The 17,313-nt window shown below is 35.2% G+C and overlaps 3 protein-coding genes across 3 annotated transcripts; 2 read left to right on the top strand and 1 right to left on the bottom strand.

Annotated features, from left to right (window-relative positions):
* The first annotated feature begins 979 nt into the window (after window positions 1-979).
* LOC133701716 (protein KINESIN LIGHT CHAIN-RELATED 1-like) lies at window positions 980-4,469 on the top strand. Its single transcript, XM_062125758.1, has 3 exons — window positions 980-1,874; window positions 2,616-3,524; window positions 4,020-4,469. The coding sequence occupies exons 1-3, from the start codon at window positions 1,210-1,212 to the stop codon at window positions 4,243-4,245; spliced, it is 1,800 nt and encodes a 599-aa protein (XP_061981742.1). The 5' UTR covers window positions 980-1,209; the 3' UTR covers window positions 4,246-4,469.
* A 2,165-nt stretch (window positions 4,470-6,634) lies between these two features.
* On the top strand, window positions 6,635-8,712 carry LOC133700368 (bidirectional sugar transporter SWEET7). The gene is made up of 5 exons (XM_062123874.1): window positions 6,635-6,854; window positions 7,036-7,072; window positions 7,541-7,919; window positions 8,162-8,281; window positions 8,361-8,712. The coding sequence occupies exons 1-5, from the start codon at window positions 6,812-6,814 to the stop codon at window positions 8,547-8,549; spliced, it is 768 nt and encodes a 255-aa protein (XP_061979858.1). The 5' UTR covers window positions 6,635-6,811; the 3' UTR covers window positions 8,550-8,712.
* Window positions 8,713-11,226: 2,514 nt separating this feature from the next.
* On the bottom strand, window positions 11,227-16,202 carry LOC133701779 (protein NLP6-like). Its single transcript, XM_062125866.1, has 5 exons — window positions 15,642-16,202; window positions 13,960-14,531; window positions 13,736-13,783; window positions 12,676-13,603; window positions 11,227-12,523 (listed from the first exon to the last, which is right to left on the bottom strand). The coding sequence occupies exons 1-5, from the start codon at window positions 15,943-15,945 to the stop codon at window positions 11,373-11,375; spliced, it is 3,003 nt and encodes a 1,000-aa protein (XP_061981850.1). The 5' UTR covers window positions 15,946-16,202; the 3' UTR covers window positions 11,227-11,372.
* Window positions 16,203-17,313: the final 1,111 nt, after the last annotated feature.

The raw sequence follows: 17,313 nt of genomic DNA, 5'->3' as shown, positions 1-17,313 counted from the left end.
TCTCTTAGGACAATAGCTCATGCATGCTTTCTGATCGTGGGGTATGATAGCTAGCATGTTCTATGCAATATGACTGCTTCACTACCCAAAGAGATAAGTAAATACACATAAAGAGACTGCAAATTCATCTTCTTCATCGATCATCATTATTGTTTGACATTGATATATATGTAAATCTAGATCACAACGTACGTAAAATATCCATGATCACATTAGAGACGGATAAGAAATGACAAGAAAAAGATATGCTCCTTCTACGTACTGCCAGCCGAATTCATTTTGTCAAAATAATGTACATTTATCAATCAAATTCATATCTTTAGCTGACATATAAATTTTTTAAAAATAGTTATTCTATTTCTGGCGTTTAATTAATTGTACAGAGAATTGAAGGTATCCAGAGGATCATCCAAAACTCCCAGCATAGTATATCATGCCCTCAACATGTAAAGATATATATTTCATTGCAGAATTTATATTGAGGTCAGCTCGGAATTGCTTCGATTATCATACTATAAAGCATGAAGTTGCCAACATCGACCCCGTCCATAATAGGACACGAACCTATATACTGAGGGAGAAGAACAAAAATAAAAATAAAATCATCCATAGTAGAAGGACTCGAATCTAAATATTGAATCAGTGGCTCAAATTCATATATTGATTTGGGACGAACCAAAATAGTCTTAACCTTCTACGGCAGGATTAGAATCCAGATAATCATGGAGACACCAGAGTAAAGTAAGGAACAGTACTCTCATTATGGGCTTTCTCTCTAAGCTCCTTGTATGATTTTATGGAGGTCACTGAGTTCATGAGCGTAATATATCCGTTAGAACAAGGAGGATTTATTCAGCCTGTCAGTTGGCAGTTAGAAAAGTAAAAACTATGTAAGGAAAAAAATCCAGACATTTTATTTATCCCCGCATCCGTACCATACAAAACACAGAACACTACAGTACTTGGAGTCATGAAAATGTCCGACTGTCTACAATCTGACATGTCCTAAAAATTAGGCACCACCTTCCTGTCAGTTCCATCTTGGTACCTTGTCTTTAATCATCTCTCTTAATTGATCCTCTAATCACCTAATTGCCCCCTCCTCAACCTCTCTCCCTCTCTCTCGTTTTCAATTTCTTCTCCATAACCCTCACTCTTCTTCACACTCACACACACATTCTCTCCGTGCAAATCTCTCACTAGACAACCATGCCAGGTCTTGTCTCTGTTAAAACCCCGCCAGATGCACCACCACTTCACATTTCTGTCCCTGAGATCCTACCCGGATCCTCAACCCGACCCGAACAACAGCCACCACCCAGAACCCCGACTCCCAAAAAACCCCCATCTCCTTCCCCTTCCCGATCCAAACCTTCCCCTGCCCGCTCCACTAAAAAGCCTCCACCGGATTCTCCAAACCCGAACTCTCTCCTCTCGGACCCTTCGTTGGATAACCCGGATCTTGGCCCGTTTCTCTTAAAGCTCGCCCGTGACACTATTGCATCTGGTGAAGGACCCATTAAGGCATTGGACTATGCAATTAGAGCATCAAATTCGTTTGAAAGAGTGGCAATTGAGAAAGGAGAGGAGCCAAGTTTGGATTTGGTTATGAGTCTTCATGTTTTGGGTGCTATTTATTGTAGTTTAGGGAGGTTTGAAGAGGCAGTGCCTGTGCTTGAAAGGGCTATCAAAGTGCCTGATTTCAGTAAAGGAATGGATCATGCACTTGCTGGGTTTAGTGGTTATATGCAGTTGGGGGATACTTATTCAATGCTGGGTCAAGTTGATAAGTCTATTGAGTGCTATGAGAAGGGGTTGCAGATTCAGATCGAGAGCTTGGGGGAGATTGATCCACGAGTTGGCGAGACTTGCAGGTTTGTGGGTTTTGGATTTTCAACTGTTTTTCTTAATGGGTTGTTTTTGTTTTCTGAGATTACTTTGTTTTTAAAGTGTTTATTTTGTGTGAAAGTAAATTTGATATATTCGGGTAATTAAGATTGGGACTTTTGTCTTAATGAGAGATTAAGATTTTCACGTATGATTTATGTGTTTTTCTTCTTTTTTTTCACTGATTATGCTAATGCTAATGTATTTGGAGAGGAAGTGTTGCTTTTTGGGCGTTCTTTTTTTTTTTTTGAGTAAGATTGTTAATAAGGCAATTAAGATTGATTATTCCTTCAACAAATAGATTTTGGATTTCTTACCATGAGATAAATTGTGATATCTTTTGTTGGAGGGAATTATACTGTAGGCTATTTTTAGGAAGAGATGTGAGCTTAAGTTTTGCTGCTGGAGGCTAAACTATCCATTTATGTAAATCTTCCTATTTGTTTGGCGTGTTATATATTTGTATATACTATGCAGTGATATGATCGTGTTTTTTTAGCAAATCCGTGGTTTTATTATTACTTCTTTGCTTGATATGATTTTGTTTATGTTTATGTTTGCCAAATTCTCTAGGTATTGTTTTTTCAAAGTCTGATTAAATGAGCCTGACATGTTTAATACTGAGTTTTCGGTGTTATCTGCTTATGATGTATAGTACAAGGAAGTTTGAATCAGCATGCTTCTTCTTCGTTTAACTCGATTTTAGTCTATTAATTTGGAGATGCCAGGTACTTAGCTGAGGCACATGTTCAAGCTATGAACTTCGATAAAGCAGAAGAATTGTGCAAGAAAACACTTGAAATTCATCGTGCACATAGCGAACCGGCATCTATTGAAGAAGCAGCTGACCGAAGGCTGATGGCTCTTATATGCGAGGCAAAGGGAGACTATGAACCAGCACTTGAGCACCTTGTCCTTGCCAGCATGGCAATGATTGCAAATGAACAGGACAATGAGGTTGCTGCTATTGATGTCAGCGTTGGAAACATTTACATGTCTCTTTGTCGCTTTGATGAGGCTATTTTCTCTTATCAGAAGGCACTCACTGTCTTCAAGTCATCAAAGGGTGACAACCACCCTTCGGTTGCATCTGTCTTTGTACGTCTTGCTGACTTATACCATAGGACTGGAAAACTCCGAGAGTCCAAGTCTTACTGTGAAAATGCTCTGAGGATATATGCGAAACCTGTACCAGGAACCACGACAGAAGAGATTGCTGGGGGATTGACTGAGATTTCAGCCATTTTTGAATCTATAGGTGAGCCCGAGGAGGCATTGAAGCTCTTGCTAAAGGCAATGAAGTTGTTGGAGGATAAACCAGGACAGCAAAGTACTATTGCTGGAATCGAAGCTCGAATGGGAGTGATGTTTTACGTGGTTGGGAGATATGAAGAAGCAAGGAACTCATTTGAGAGTGCTGTGACAAAACTTAGAACCAGTGGTGAGAGGAAGTCAGCCTTCTTCGGGGTTGTGCTGAACCAGATGGGATTGGCTTGTGTGCAGCTGTTTAAAATAGACGAGGCTTGTGAGTTGTTTGAAGAGGCGAGGGCGATACTAGAACAGGAGTGTGGCCCATGCCATCAAGATACCATTGGAGTATATAGCAATCTTGCAGCAACTTATGATGCTATGGGAAGGTAATTTGTCATTCATTTCAAACTTTTGCTACTCAATATTACTACTTCAGACATCCATCTTATTATTATGACTAGAGTGGTTGAATTATCCATTTTGACGTTGGTTTTGTATTTTGTCCCTGGGGAGGATTTCTGGACAGTATAACTGATTGAGTCTATGTTAAGTTTATCTCATTTGTTTCTGTGAAGTTGTTGCATGTGCTTCTCTTATCATGAAAATTATTTATTTGATGTCTCTGTCTCCACTATATATGCATTGATGAGATGAGAAGATTTATGGTGGAGTTTAAGTGCTGAATTATGGTTTACATCTTGAAGTGTATATTCAAGTCTTATAATTTTGTTTGTTAAAGCTTATAATAGAGACAGCATTCTGGAAAGATAAGCATATGGCTAGTTTTGAGGTTTCAATCTTACTACTTCAAACATTACTTAAAGCTGGAGATTCGTTTATTTATTTTCATCCGATGTTGAACTTTATGGCTTCCATTGCAGGGTTGAAGATGCAATAGAGATCTTGGAGTATGTTCTAAAACTTAGAGAAGAAAAGCTTGGAATTGCAAATCCTGATTTTGAAGACGAGAAAAGTAGGCTAGCTGAGCTCCTAAAAGAAGCAGGCAAGGCTCGTAACAAAAAGGCAAAATCACTGGAAAACCTCATCGATCCTAATTCAAGGAGAAATAAGAAAGAATCAACGAAGAAGTGGGGTTTTAGAATTTGAAAATGTATGGCAAGTATTTATCCACTTTACCACACCTGCACATTCTGTAGCTTAGAAGATCCTGTATAGTGTCAAAGTTATAATCTGGTGAGTTTTCTGTTTCTTGCGCTTTGAAATCCCAATTTGTTTGTCTATTTGAATTGTTTTATTGATTGTCTGTATTGTGACCTCAAAGGTGTTCACCGAATGGAAGAATGTTCATCTGAGCAAATAAATTTTGAGAATGCCTGCTGTTTTCTTCTGCATTTCTCTATCACGATTCTGCATCCCCCACTTATTGTTGTAATATGAACTCAAGAATTCATGTGGTATACACAACTCCTCAAATGGTTTTGCATGGATTTTCTCCTTTCCTGTTGGTGATAAAATTTTGCCTAATCTTCTAGTACTCTGCCAGAGTATGAGCCAGCGGAGTGGCATCAGCAATAGCTGGTAAAAATTTATGTTGCCTTCATTCTAAATGATTGCACTGCTCAACCAATGATAGCATGTGGATTTCTAATCCCTGTGAGCCACTAGACACGGAGGACTGACGGGAGGTTCTTTCATAAAAGCAGCAACGTAAGTTCTCGTCCATCGAAAGGCTACCATGATTATGCGTAGCCAATCCCAGCTATATTTCTGTGGATTGTTTCAACTCCAGTCTGAATAATATATCCTATCATGGCTTCAGTGCCCACGATACTCAATATTGGAGCATCTTCTCGTAATCAATATCAGGTGATAAGATATCTATCAAGAACTAGATAGATTGGAAGGAAGCATCATTTTTGTTGGGGCATACCATTCATTTGGGCACTGCAGATTTCTTGATATGGTACTGAACTGTACTGCCATGGGTCCATGAGTCCATGAGTCCATGAGTCCATGTCCAGGTTAATTGTAATGCAATCCCTCGTTTACATGGACAAGCCCCTGAGGAATTAGCTGCTGTAACTTTGCTTAAAGGAGGTGACCGCATGCTCTCACCATACTGAGGAATATATTCCTTGTCTTTAATGGATAAATAAAGAAAATTAAAGTACCTCAATTGAATTCATCGTTAGTGGTTGAGTCACCGGCTGCCTCCACCCAATCTAATTCTTTTCAGCTTAGCATGTATTTCGTTCGTTATTCTATACGGTGTTTTTTAATTGAAAACATATTAAAATAATATTTTTAAAATTTTTTATTATTACCATATTAAAATTATTTAAAAAACATCAATTTAATATTTTTTTCAACAAAAAAGATAGCATCTTAGATGCAATGAAATCTTGGGGTGGTTCTGTATTTAATGAATTGTGCTACTCTAATGAGCGTTGAAATAATGAATTTGATTTGGAGTTATTTAGTGATAGAATTCCATCACCATCCATTTTTACACTAAAACTAGCTGTTTGAGCTCTTTTTTAACATATAGATAAGCTTCTTCTCTTCTTCTTTTTTCTTGAAATGTATAGATAAGCTAACCATATCAAATAACAATGGCGTCTTATAATTACTTCACAGCAAATCTTTTCTTCGAGGAATTAATGACACCAAAATCTCCATAAAAGAAGAAGAAGAAGATCAAATAGCAATAAATTGACGAGGAAAGCAAATACTAGATAGATGCATGTGCGCTTCAAGACCTCGCCATGACCCACCTTCCACGGAGCAATTATTCATAACTCATGAGTATCAGGTATGTTGGAGGCGACGGGGGTCAATGAATAGTTGATATAGGAGTTGAAGGAGGGCGTTCTTGGAATACCCAATAATTATTTTATCTCCACAAACCATGATATTACTATACCACATTTGTTTCATCTACCCATTAATTCATATTTTTATTTTTACTTTTACTTTTACTTTTCTATCTTATCACACAAAACAAAGTAAAAAAAATGATTGAACTTTATTGAAAACATATTTTTTAAATTTTTTTAAATACATGGAACAAAACTAAACTAGAAAAATAATAGATCTTTATGTTATATTTACTTATTTGCATCTTAAACTAGCATCTCTTTAGGATTTTTCTAATCGATTCTCCTATTTAGTTTCTTTCCTTTTCTTTTTCTTTTTTTTTTGCATGATCTCCCATTATATAGTTTTTTGATTCCTTAGACCCTTTTTCTTTCTTTCCTCTTTTGTCACCCCTTATATTCTTTCTTTTTATTATCTTAAATTTTATTTATCTATCTTATCACACAAAATAAAATTAAAAAATGATTAAACTTCATTGAAAACATAGTTTTTTTTTCAATACATGACAATTATTTTTATAACAATTCTTTTCTATTTTCAAACTTATCCCATCCTAAAGTTACAAATGGACGAAAAGTAAAAAAGGATTAAATACAGGAAGCGAGTTAAGATACACGTGTTAGTGCAAATTTCACGAGCCAATTCCTGCAATGCATGTAACCACTTCTTCTGGATTTACCTGCCAAATTTTAGCTTTCAAGACACGCACTTTATCTCCTTAATTCCTCTCCCTTGTTTATGAGACTCTTTATCTATATTTTCTTTACATCGAAACATCTTCAATATAAGAAACTAAATCTCTTCACTTTAGTTTAGAGCCTCATATCTCAGAATCATGGTTTCTGCAGACCTTGTTAGAACTGTGGTTGGCATCATAGGTAAGAAGGTTTATTTAGTTTCTTAATTATATAGAAATGATGTTCTAATTAGTTTCTTTAAGCTCCATTAACATTTTGAGGGATCTTGTGGTCTTGTATGTGTTTTAGAGAAGAGGAGAATGCTTTTGGGTTTCTTATAATTTTTCTGTAATGATGTGGGATTTGTTTGCTTATCTTGTAGGAAATGTCATCTCACTACTCCTGTTCTTGTCACCAGTGTAAGTACTACTGCGAATGGTTCTTGAGCACACAGTCTCTCGAACTGCGTGGATATTTTATAAACCTTGTCAATTTGAGATACCAACGCTGTGTGGTTTTTGTATGCATGTTCAATCTGATTATTACTTTATCCTTATATCAATTTTCTTTCTCAGTTTAATAAATTCTATAGCATGCTTTGTCTATTTGATATTATTTAAACCAAATTATGTGAATTATAAAGTCGCCCCATTTTTTTAATTTTCTTCCCCATATATATATATATATATGCGCTCACAAGAAACATTGGCCAACCACTTCATCTGGGACCAAATTACATATGCATTTTCTTTTATTATTGTTTTTGTCTTCAAAAATAAATTAAAAAGACTTGATTTGCAGAACCTTCTTTAGAAAGTAAAATGTAAAACTTGCATGTTTTGAATATTAATTTAATAACTTACCTTTTCTTTTATTGACTTTCTCAGGCCAACTTTCGTACAGATATGGAGAAAGAAATCAGTGGAGCAATTCTCACCAGCCCCGTACCTTGCAACCATGATCAACTGCATGGTTTGGGTCTTATACGGACTACCCATTGTGCACCCCAACAGCACCTTGGTTTGGACCATAAATGGAGCAGGGGTTGCTATTGAGATGGTCTACCTTCTCCTTTTTCTTATTTACTCAGACAAGAAAGGGAGGTTTAAGGTGCTCCAAATTGTGCTTGTTGAGGTTGTATCCATCGCTCTCCTTGCCACTCTGGTCCTAACTCTAGTCCATACCACCAAGAAGAGAACTGCCATTGTTGGAATTGTTGCCATAGTTTTTAACACCATGATGTATGCTTCACCTTTATCAGTCATGGTTAGTCTCCTAAATCATGCAAATTTCAGTCAATTCCTTAAATCTTGATTGCTCTATGTATCTTTTTAATTTCATTGTGGTTTAATATATATGGACTGTAACATAATGCCATGTGTGTGCTGATTTTCATAATGGAGGTTACTAGCTAGCTTAATTCTGGGCTAAATATAATTTGTTCAGTTTTTTTTTTGATAATCATATAATTTGTTCAGTTGACTGATAGGATTGTTTTAATCATGCAGAAAATCGTGATTACTACAAAAAGTGTGGAGTACATGCCATTTTACGTCTCCCTTGCTTCCTTTGCCAATAGTGTTGCCTGGTCTGCTTATGCTTTTATCAAATTTGACCCCTTCATTCTGGTAATTATCTCTCCCCCCGCCGCTCCCCCCCTCCCTGTGTGTGTTCTAAATTAACATGGTCCTATGGTTTGTTTTTCAGGCTCCCAATGGAACGGGCGCATTATTTGCAGTGGCCCAATTGATCCTATATGCTGTGTACTACAGATCCACACAAAGACAAATAGCAGCAAGGCAGGCCAAGGGTGACGTGGGCTTATCAGAGCTGGTTGTCAATGGAAGCTCGAGGAAGACAAATTCCTCTCGGAATGGCCATGGATCAGAGGGCTGAAAGAGAAGAAACTAGCTAGCTATCCGCGCTCTGATTGTGCAAGGAAAAATAAATGCGTCTATTTACTAAAATAAACCAAGAAGCATATGCTTTTAAAAAATATGGTTTTTTAAGGGATGCTATTTATCTAATTAAGGCTGAAGCTGATCCGAGTTCACAGTGATATCTTCTTTTTTTATATCAAGAAAGTGATATATTAAACTAATATCAATCCAAATTAATTACTAAATTCATAACTCGATTTATGAGCATAATTATAATTATAATGCGTTAACTTTATCCATCTCTTTCCTTTTACTTTTCCTTCTTCTCTCGTCCTTCACTAACCTCAAGCTGGATGAAATTTAAGATTAAACCGGAGAGTTATTAGAAAAACAGGAAATTAATATATTAAGATTTGAAATCAATAGAATCAATTGAAAAACACTAGAATCAAACAGGACGATGAATTAAAAGTGATTTTAAAAATATGTTATTTTATAGAGTGATGAACTCGTGTAATTTTGAAAAACTAATAATTCTATAAAGTGAAAAACTCAAAATGATTTTTAAAATTTTAGTCATTTTCAAAGATGATTTTAAAATATATAGTTATTTTATGAAGTGAGAATCTTGAAGTGATTTTAAAATATAGTAATTTTATGTAGTGATTATCCAAAGTAATTTTAAAAACATTTTATTTTATAGAATGATAAACTCAAAGTAATCTTTAAAATCTACTTATTTTATAAAGTAACAAACTCAATATCATCTTAATAATTTAGTCATTTTATAGGGTGATAAACTAAAAGTGCTAGACCCTGAATCACTTATGTTATGAGTTAAACTATCGGGTCAGGTCAGATTTTAAATAAATGATATATAAAGTTATCCTGATTTTATTACTTGGGCTATAGATTTTGAGGATTAAGTTGAGTTGGCTTACCTTTTATTACTTAGGTTACATGTTTATCATATAATCTTGGGTTTGCTCGAGCCAAGTTTTTTATTCTTAATTTTTTTTATCCAATTAGATATTTCTTAAGGTTTTTTTTTCAGGTTATCGTGGTTATTTTTTCAATAAAGAAAAAATATTTTTTTTTATCGTCTCATTAAAATAAAGTCAACTTATTCAACCCAATCGATGCTATAATTTATTTCTTATTCTTTTAATTTTTTGTCTTTTTGTGAATTTGTTTTTCAATTTAATCTTTTTGTGTAATGGATTTTTTTTTCAAATTCCATCTTTCGACATTTGATTTGTTGAGGATTGAACTTTTATTTTTTTTTCATGTATGGTGTTTCTATTCTAATGATTCATGTTACTCACCTAACTCACGACCCAAGACTTACTCCAGGTTGATCCTCGAGTTTGGTGTTTCTATTCTAATGATTCATGTTACTGATTTTAAAAGTTATATATTTTTCAAACCAAACTCGAGGATCAATCCGGAGTAAGTCTTGGGTCGTGAGTTAAGTGGGTTGATTTGGATTAACTTAGGCCAGGTGGGTTGACCCGAGTCAACTTTTTTTATTTTATATAAAATATAAAAATAATATTGTTTTTTTTTATATAAAATTAAAGATAAAAGTCAACCGGTTTTAACTAGATTTATCAAGTGATAATTGGTTAGTCAATACTATAACTCTAGTTATAAGAATTATTTTTTCCATTGAAACATATTTTATGGCGTCTAAACATTTTATGAAAAAATTAGTGTCGCTCCCCATCTAGTATAATACTATTAATGATATTTTATTTTCATATTTGCTTAGGTAATGTAAGAGTACTTTATGATTACATTTGGTCACTGTACCATATGATAAAAGGAAGAAATACATAAAAGATATAAATATGTTTAGTTCAAGAGATATAGATAAAGATATAAAATAAATATTTGTTAAATAATTTTAAAATGAATTTTACACTTTAAAAATAGAAAATACATACCTGTATCTCAATTTTATACTTTATAATCTTCCATTATAAAGATAGCATTCCATGCATTATATTAAAAAGTTAATATATATATATATATATATATATATAGACACTTTAGATAAATTCCATAGATAACACATATCATCTCTGAAAATCGACATGGTTTGTGCCTTGGCCTAGTTATTTTTAACTTTTTATATTGTAATGATGTTGAAGATAATTATTACTATATCATAAAACTACGATAATATAATTTTAACCTTTAATTTCTTGATGATAAAGGTAAAATAAAATATAAATTCAATTTATTTATCACTTAATTTATTTAATAATGATGTGACTTGTCTAGTTATGATCCATAGATATCAGCACACCATGAATGGTTCCAGCAGTCTTTCACTAAGCAACCTATTGGCTTGGAAATGTTTGGGTCTTCCACCGAACTCTTTGAAAGAAATAAACTATGCTTGTAGGCAGCGTTTGGAAATACAGTTGTGACTGTTTTTAAAAAATTTAAATTTTTTTTTATTAAAAATTAATATGATTTATATTTTTTGAATTGTTTTGATATATTGATGTGAAAAATAATTTTTAAAAAATAAAAAAACATCATTTACATACATTTTAATATGAAAAGTTATTTAAAAAACACCAACAACCATACTACCAAATACGTTCTTAATATATATGAGAACCCTCGGCATGGAAGGGATACATGTAATCGAATATAGTCATTCCAGTCACCGTGGCAGTATATAAATCTAAAGAAGTGGATCTCTATAACTCGAAGGAAAATTTCTTACAATCCAGTCAACTTCTCTGAACCAAAATTCTACAGCTTCGTTTGCCTAGTAATCTAATAATTGTGCTCAAAACTTTCCATATTTACAGAGATGGCCTAATCATAACTCCCCAGTGCTCTCACAGGAGCTCCCAAGATTGGCATTTGCATCATGAACTGAGAGCCTGATTATATTACTGCTTGATGACCTTGAAACATCCATGCACTCCAGCAAGTCAGCATCACATGCTATCAGAACCCACTCTTGATCATCATCCAGATACTTGATGTCAAAAGTACCCACCTCCAACTTCAGCCTCTTGGCCACTTCCTCTTTCAACTCCACAATCCCAGAACTCAGAGAAATTCGAAACCTTATTACGTCTTCCCTGTATGTTGCCTTTATGGTTACACTCTTCATTTCTTGCCTAGGTGTTGCCTGCGGAATTGCATGCAAAGGAGCAGCAAACATTTGTGTGGGAAGCATGTTGAAACATGGAGGATCTGTCCAACTAGATTCTGGAACTCGTTCATCCACAATAGCATCTGCCACAGCAGGACAAAGGTTTCTCAAATCTTTCGAGCTCCCCGCATCCTCTATTAGCATTCCACCAAACGGTGCATGGGCTTCTGTTGCAACAAGAGCATCAGGTATTGAGTATGCAGTTGACAGATTTTGTTCCTTGGTTTGTTGAAGAGCCAGTTCAGGTGACCCCCCAGCTTTAATACATCGCTCATGGACAGGAGAAACAGATGGGTCCTTTACAGGTGCACTTTCATTTTCTGGGCTACCTTGGCATGAGTCATGAGAAGTAGGAGTCCCTGCACTCCCATCCCTTGAGCCACTCCTTTTTTTGGATCTGTTTGAGCCTCGACCTAACTCTGGTGAAAACCTGTTTTGCACAGTGAGTTTCTCTTGACTCAATATTCTATATCCTAGCAATTGATCTTCAAAACCAGCCTGCCCATCACTTCCTGGTTTTCTACAGATAGGTGATCCATTCCTGTTGCCATGATATTCAGGGGGTTTAGAGTTTGGTGAGGTCTGTTGATTGCTCCCATTCAAATTGGAAGGCCAAGAGACGGTGCCATCAGCAACATGAAGTGGACTTGTAGTAAGAGGAGTTAAATCAAATGTTCCTTCAGTGCCTTGGACTGATTCAATTACCCACTTTAGCTTAGACAGGGAACGATTAACCTTGTTGATCTTGCGAGATGGCCAGCGGGAGATCCCATGCTGCCTGCAAATGCGCTTCATTGTAGTAGGGCAAACTGTAAAGTGTGACACAAGAAATTGTCTAAGAAAAATACATTTATAACATCCTATATCACAACATTAACCAGCGTTTATAAAGAAAGAAATCAGCATCTTTGCAATGACAAGAGAAAACTGCAAGTAACAATTTTTAAGTGTGTAATCATACCACCAAGTCTCTTTGCAGCATCTTTCAGACTTCCAGCAAAATATTGTTGGAGAACCTCTAGACTAATTGTTTTCTCTGCCTTTCCGCGTTTCCTCTCTGTTGGCTTTCTTGTATCTTTCTTCTCTGGATGAGATGGAGGAGTTTGTCTTCTGTCAGCTTGAACAGCACTGCCTCCATTTTTTATGACATCCAAGTCAAACATTAACTTGTTCTTTTCTGAATCAATTTGCTCAATGTGTCCTTCATTTGGCAACATATTATCACCAGGGGGAGATTTTGCAGGTTGGGGTATCTGAATGCATTCAAGTCTCCCATTAGTAGTGGCTTCAATCATCTCTACAAATCCTTCCTCTTCAAGGTCCATCCCTGAAGCAACCTTGAGACTCTGGAAATCCTGCTTCATTGTTGCCAATATGGAGCCTAAAAATGTCTTCTGTTCGTGACTGTCTGTGATGCTAGGGGGCAGAAAAAATTCAAGAATATAATCATCATCTCCAGTATAACTGCTCCGCAAGAAGATTGCAAAACAGCTGGTTAATCCAAACATGCGTGCATAATGTACTAGAGGATACTCAGTCTTGCAGAACTGGGTGATATCTGGGCAGAAGCATGAGTTCTGGGACAAAAACGCCCTCCCAGCAACACCCTGACCCTTTTGTAAGTGATGCTCAAGACAGGCCTCCCGAAAACCCCACATGTGAGCATCCACTACATAGAATGCCACATCAGTAGTGGACATACAGACTTGGCCATTGCAATTGCCATCAAAGCTGGTACAACTCTTCTTCAGACCACCACCATACGTTAAGACACTACGATGTATGCATGGAACCCATGTCTGAGCCAAGGGCAATTTATGAGTTTCACACACCATTGTCAATATCTCCAAGATTTCAGACAGCGCATTTTGGCGACCTTCATTACAAATCTGGTTTAAAAGCAGTGCCAATTATACGTCTGTGAGAATAGAGGGGCAAGAAATGAAAGAAGAGCACAAGTTTTATCTGGTTGTTCTCCCAACAATACCAAATTTTACATAAAATATAACGTTACAGCTCACCTGTATGCTTGGAGGATCCAATATCTCTGAACTTTTTAAATTTACTGCCTGCAGAATAACTGAAATTATGTGACTGGGGAATCTCAATATGTATTATTTGCCAATCATATATCCAAGTTTTCCAAAGAAAATCCAATTAAAAATTAAAGGAGAGCACCAAGCTCAATTAGGAAAGGAAATAACATTGTGATTAATGTGCATATCGAGAGGAAATGAAACCCAACCTGAAGTGCCTTGCACACTTTATCAACCTCAGGTGCATAGTTGATCTTCTGTGAATTCATAATGAGCTCAAGAACACCAACACAAGACTGTCCGGAAGGTTCAAAGACCGGCAAAGCCAATGTTCCTCGGACATTGTAGCGCAGAGCATGATCAAGCCGTGAATACTCCTTGCTGGAGTAATACTGAACATTTGGAGTCCATTCTGGAGATTTTTGTCTGAAAACACGGCCAGGAAGCCCAAGCTCTCTGTCACTCTCGCCGTCCACAGAGAACATGTACATGAGAGAGACCATCCTATACTGATGAAGTCCATTACTATGAGGGTCCAGAACAAAGGGTTGCCCTGAAGTTGTCAATACATGTTGACCCCCATTCTTCACAGGTGCCCAAACCTGAGCTAGAACATGTTGTTCAGTTGATTCTTTGAAATATCTTAGGGCCTGTGTCATTCTCTCTTTAATCATACAATACCCATCTGGGTTGTCAATAGGCAACAATCCCAAAAATGGAGAAGGAAGTTTACTGTTATCATCATTTTCCCCTTGGCTTTCGGTTATCAAATTTGGATTACCTGCATTAAGCAAATTTCCAAGTTAGAAAAGAAAAAACAAACAAATGATTACCATCCTGATAGTGCTTAATGAGTTGTAGTACTATATAGAGAAGATAAACTGCAAAAAACTAAATGATGCAGTTAACTGGTGAAAGAGCAAGAGCAGTCTACTTGCCGTTTAAGAACCCAGCCCAGACAGCGTTTCATAAAAATTTGAGTTGTTTTTTTTTGAAAAAATTTAATTTTTTTATATTATTAAATTATTTTGATAGTTTGATATCAAAATTACTGTTATTAAAATTTTTTTAAAAAATAACCACTAAGCATAGATCATAGGACTCGCAAAATCCTCAGTGTGATCACAAACTTTGAAGGATAGAAATTTTATCAAAAAGATAGTGAAAAGAACACTAAACTTGAATGAAGTCTCCAAATTGAAGACAATACTGAGTTTGGGTATTAACTAATACTTATCCATCTGAGGGAAGACAAAATTAAGGCCATCAAAACAGAAACAAATTAATGGCATCACTTTTTTGTTCTTCTTAGTTTTTGGCTTTCTCATCTTCCAAAACACTGGAGATCATGTTTATGTTTCATTTCTATTGCTGTAAGTGTTGGCTTTTGTAGAATCATGTTCCCAGAGTTCCAATTTCTGTGATAGAGATTGCCTTGAGAAAATTCTAATCAAATTCAAACACCAATGAGTTTTCAATCCCTCAATACAGTCAGCAAAACAAAATAAATACTACATGATCACATCAAAAAAGCTCAAATTAACCAATCAAAAGCACCAAACATGATCAAAAGAAAGGCAATAAAACTTGAACACAGAAAAGAAAACCCAATATCAACTCTCTCTCTCTCTCTCTCTCTCTCTCTCTCCACATTCACTACCACACACAGAGTCACAAACTTTTCAATCTGAGAAAGTAAGAGGAAAAAGTCAAATCATTTCTACACAAAACCCACCAAAAGAAAGCTAAAATTACAACTTTTTCACCTCTTCTCAGCCAAAGAAAGCAACTTTAGCATTTAATACTCTTCATTCATTCACGTACAAAACACCAAAGTTCAAGCAAAAAAAAAAAGGAAAGAAAAGAAAAGTAAGCAAAACACGTGACTAACATGTGAGTAAGATAGGATAATCAGACAAGCGGGGGGCGGCAGCAGCAGCGAAAGCAGGGGAAGCCTGACCAGAAGCAGTAGCAGCAAGTCTATCATCAACGGCATCAGAGAAAGCCCAAAGAGGAGAACAAGGCTGTTCAGTAGAAGTAGAAATAAGAAAAGGAGACATGGGGTTTGAGGACATGAAAGAGATCTGATCTAAAGGCCAAGAGTTATCGAGATCAAGATCCACCTCCATTGACTTCATTCCTTCTGGCTCACCTCCACCTCCTCCTACTCCTCGACCTTCTATTGGTTTTTGCATTTTTGTTTTGTTTCGTTTCTTAAGATTGTGAGTAGATTATATTCAAAGAAACAATGATTTTACCATGTCTTTGTTGTTGTGTCAGGGGAAGATATCTCATGGATGATGATGTATTTTCCATTTTCTTCGTCTGGGGGAGAGAGAGAGAGAGAGAGAGAGAGGAAGTGGGGTCAAAAGACAATTTTTTTTTTTTTGCAGGATAATGGTTGTGTGTGTGATTCCAAGGAATCCATCAATTGTGCTTCTTGCTAGTTGCTTAGGAAATGGAACATAATATATGGAACGACGATTCTCCAATTCACCCTACTAACCACACCAAAACCATCCAAGTCGCCGCATTCGTATCCATTTGACCCTATCAGCCATGGTTAATCTAATTAATTGAAATGATGCCGGCATCAGATTCTAATTTTGTTGTATTTTGAACGTGGTAGGCATAATTTCATCTTTCATTATTCTTTTTATATAAATTAATTTTATTTTCACGATAAGTAAAAGATAAACTTTACAATAAAAAATATATTTATATTAGATGAAAATATTGGCTTTTGATAACAAGCTTATCTGTATTTTATTTTTACCGGACAATTATCTTATTATTTTATATAATTTCATCAATATAAGTGTTTGCCAATAATAAAATAGGTCAAATTAGTAATCCAATTTATTTTGTTTGCAGGTGGTTTTTGGTTGATTTAATTAAATACATGCAAATTATGATTATGATTTTTTAACAAATAAAATGTTAAAAAAACATGCATTCTCATTTTTTTAATAAAAAATTTACAACCCATAACAGGGTGCAAATTAACAATTTATTTAATTAGATATGTATATAGTATTTATAATTTTTTTCTTAAAAAATTAAGAACACAACCAGTTTTTATTTTTTTTACTAAAAAATTAATATTGTTCCCCGCTGCATAGCGTGGGTTACATAAATAGTTCATATCTATTTTTTATACTTTATCTCCCTCCATTTACATCAAACTTACAATGAGTATTTAAGGTTGTGTTTACTTGCATACAGTTTTCCCTTTTTTCAAATGTTTTTAACAAAACATGAAATTAAAGATAATGTGTTACTAATTTAGGACAAAATTAGTATTTTTTTGTTGTTGTGTTATTTTCTAATTTCTTGTTTCTCTAAAAAAATTAAAAAAGCATCAAAATGACTGTTTTTCAAATGCTTCACCATAAAAATACGAGTTTTGTTTGGTTTAGCTTCTAACATTTTATGATTATTTCTTTTAATATTTTTAATTTAAGCTAAATAAGGGTCTTGTTTTCTATTTTTTATTTAATAAAAGTATTTTCTCAAATCTTCATAGAAAAATCTCTTTATAATAAATGAGGAAACTAGAGAAG

The sequence above is a fragment of the Populus nigra genome, chromosome 8, assembly GCF_951802175.1.
Source record: "Populus nigra chromosome 8, ddPopNigr1.1, whole genome shotgun sequence".
In the NCBI taxonomy this organism is placed as follows: domain Eukaryota; kingdom Viridiplantae; phylum Streptophyta; class Magnoliopsida; order Malpighiales; family Salicaceae; genus Populus; species Populus nigra.
This window is presented reverse-complemented; position numbering and strand designations above follow the sequence as displayed.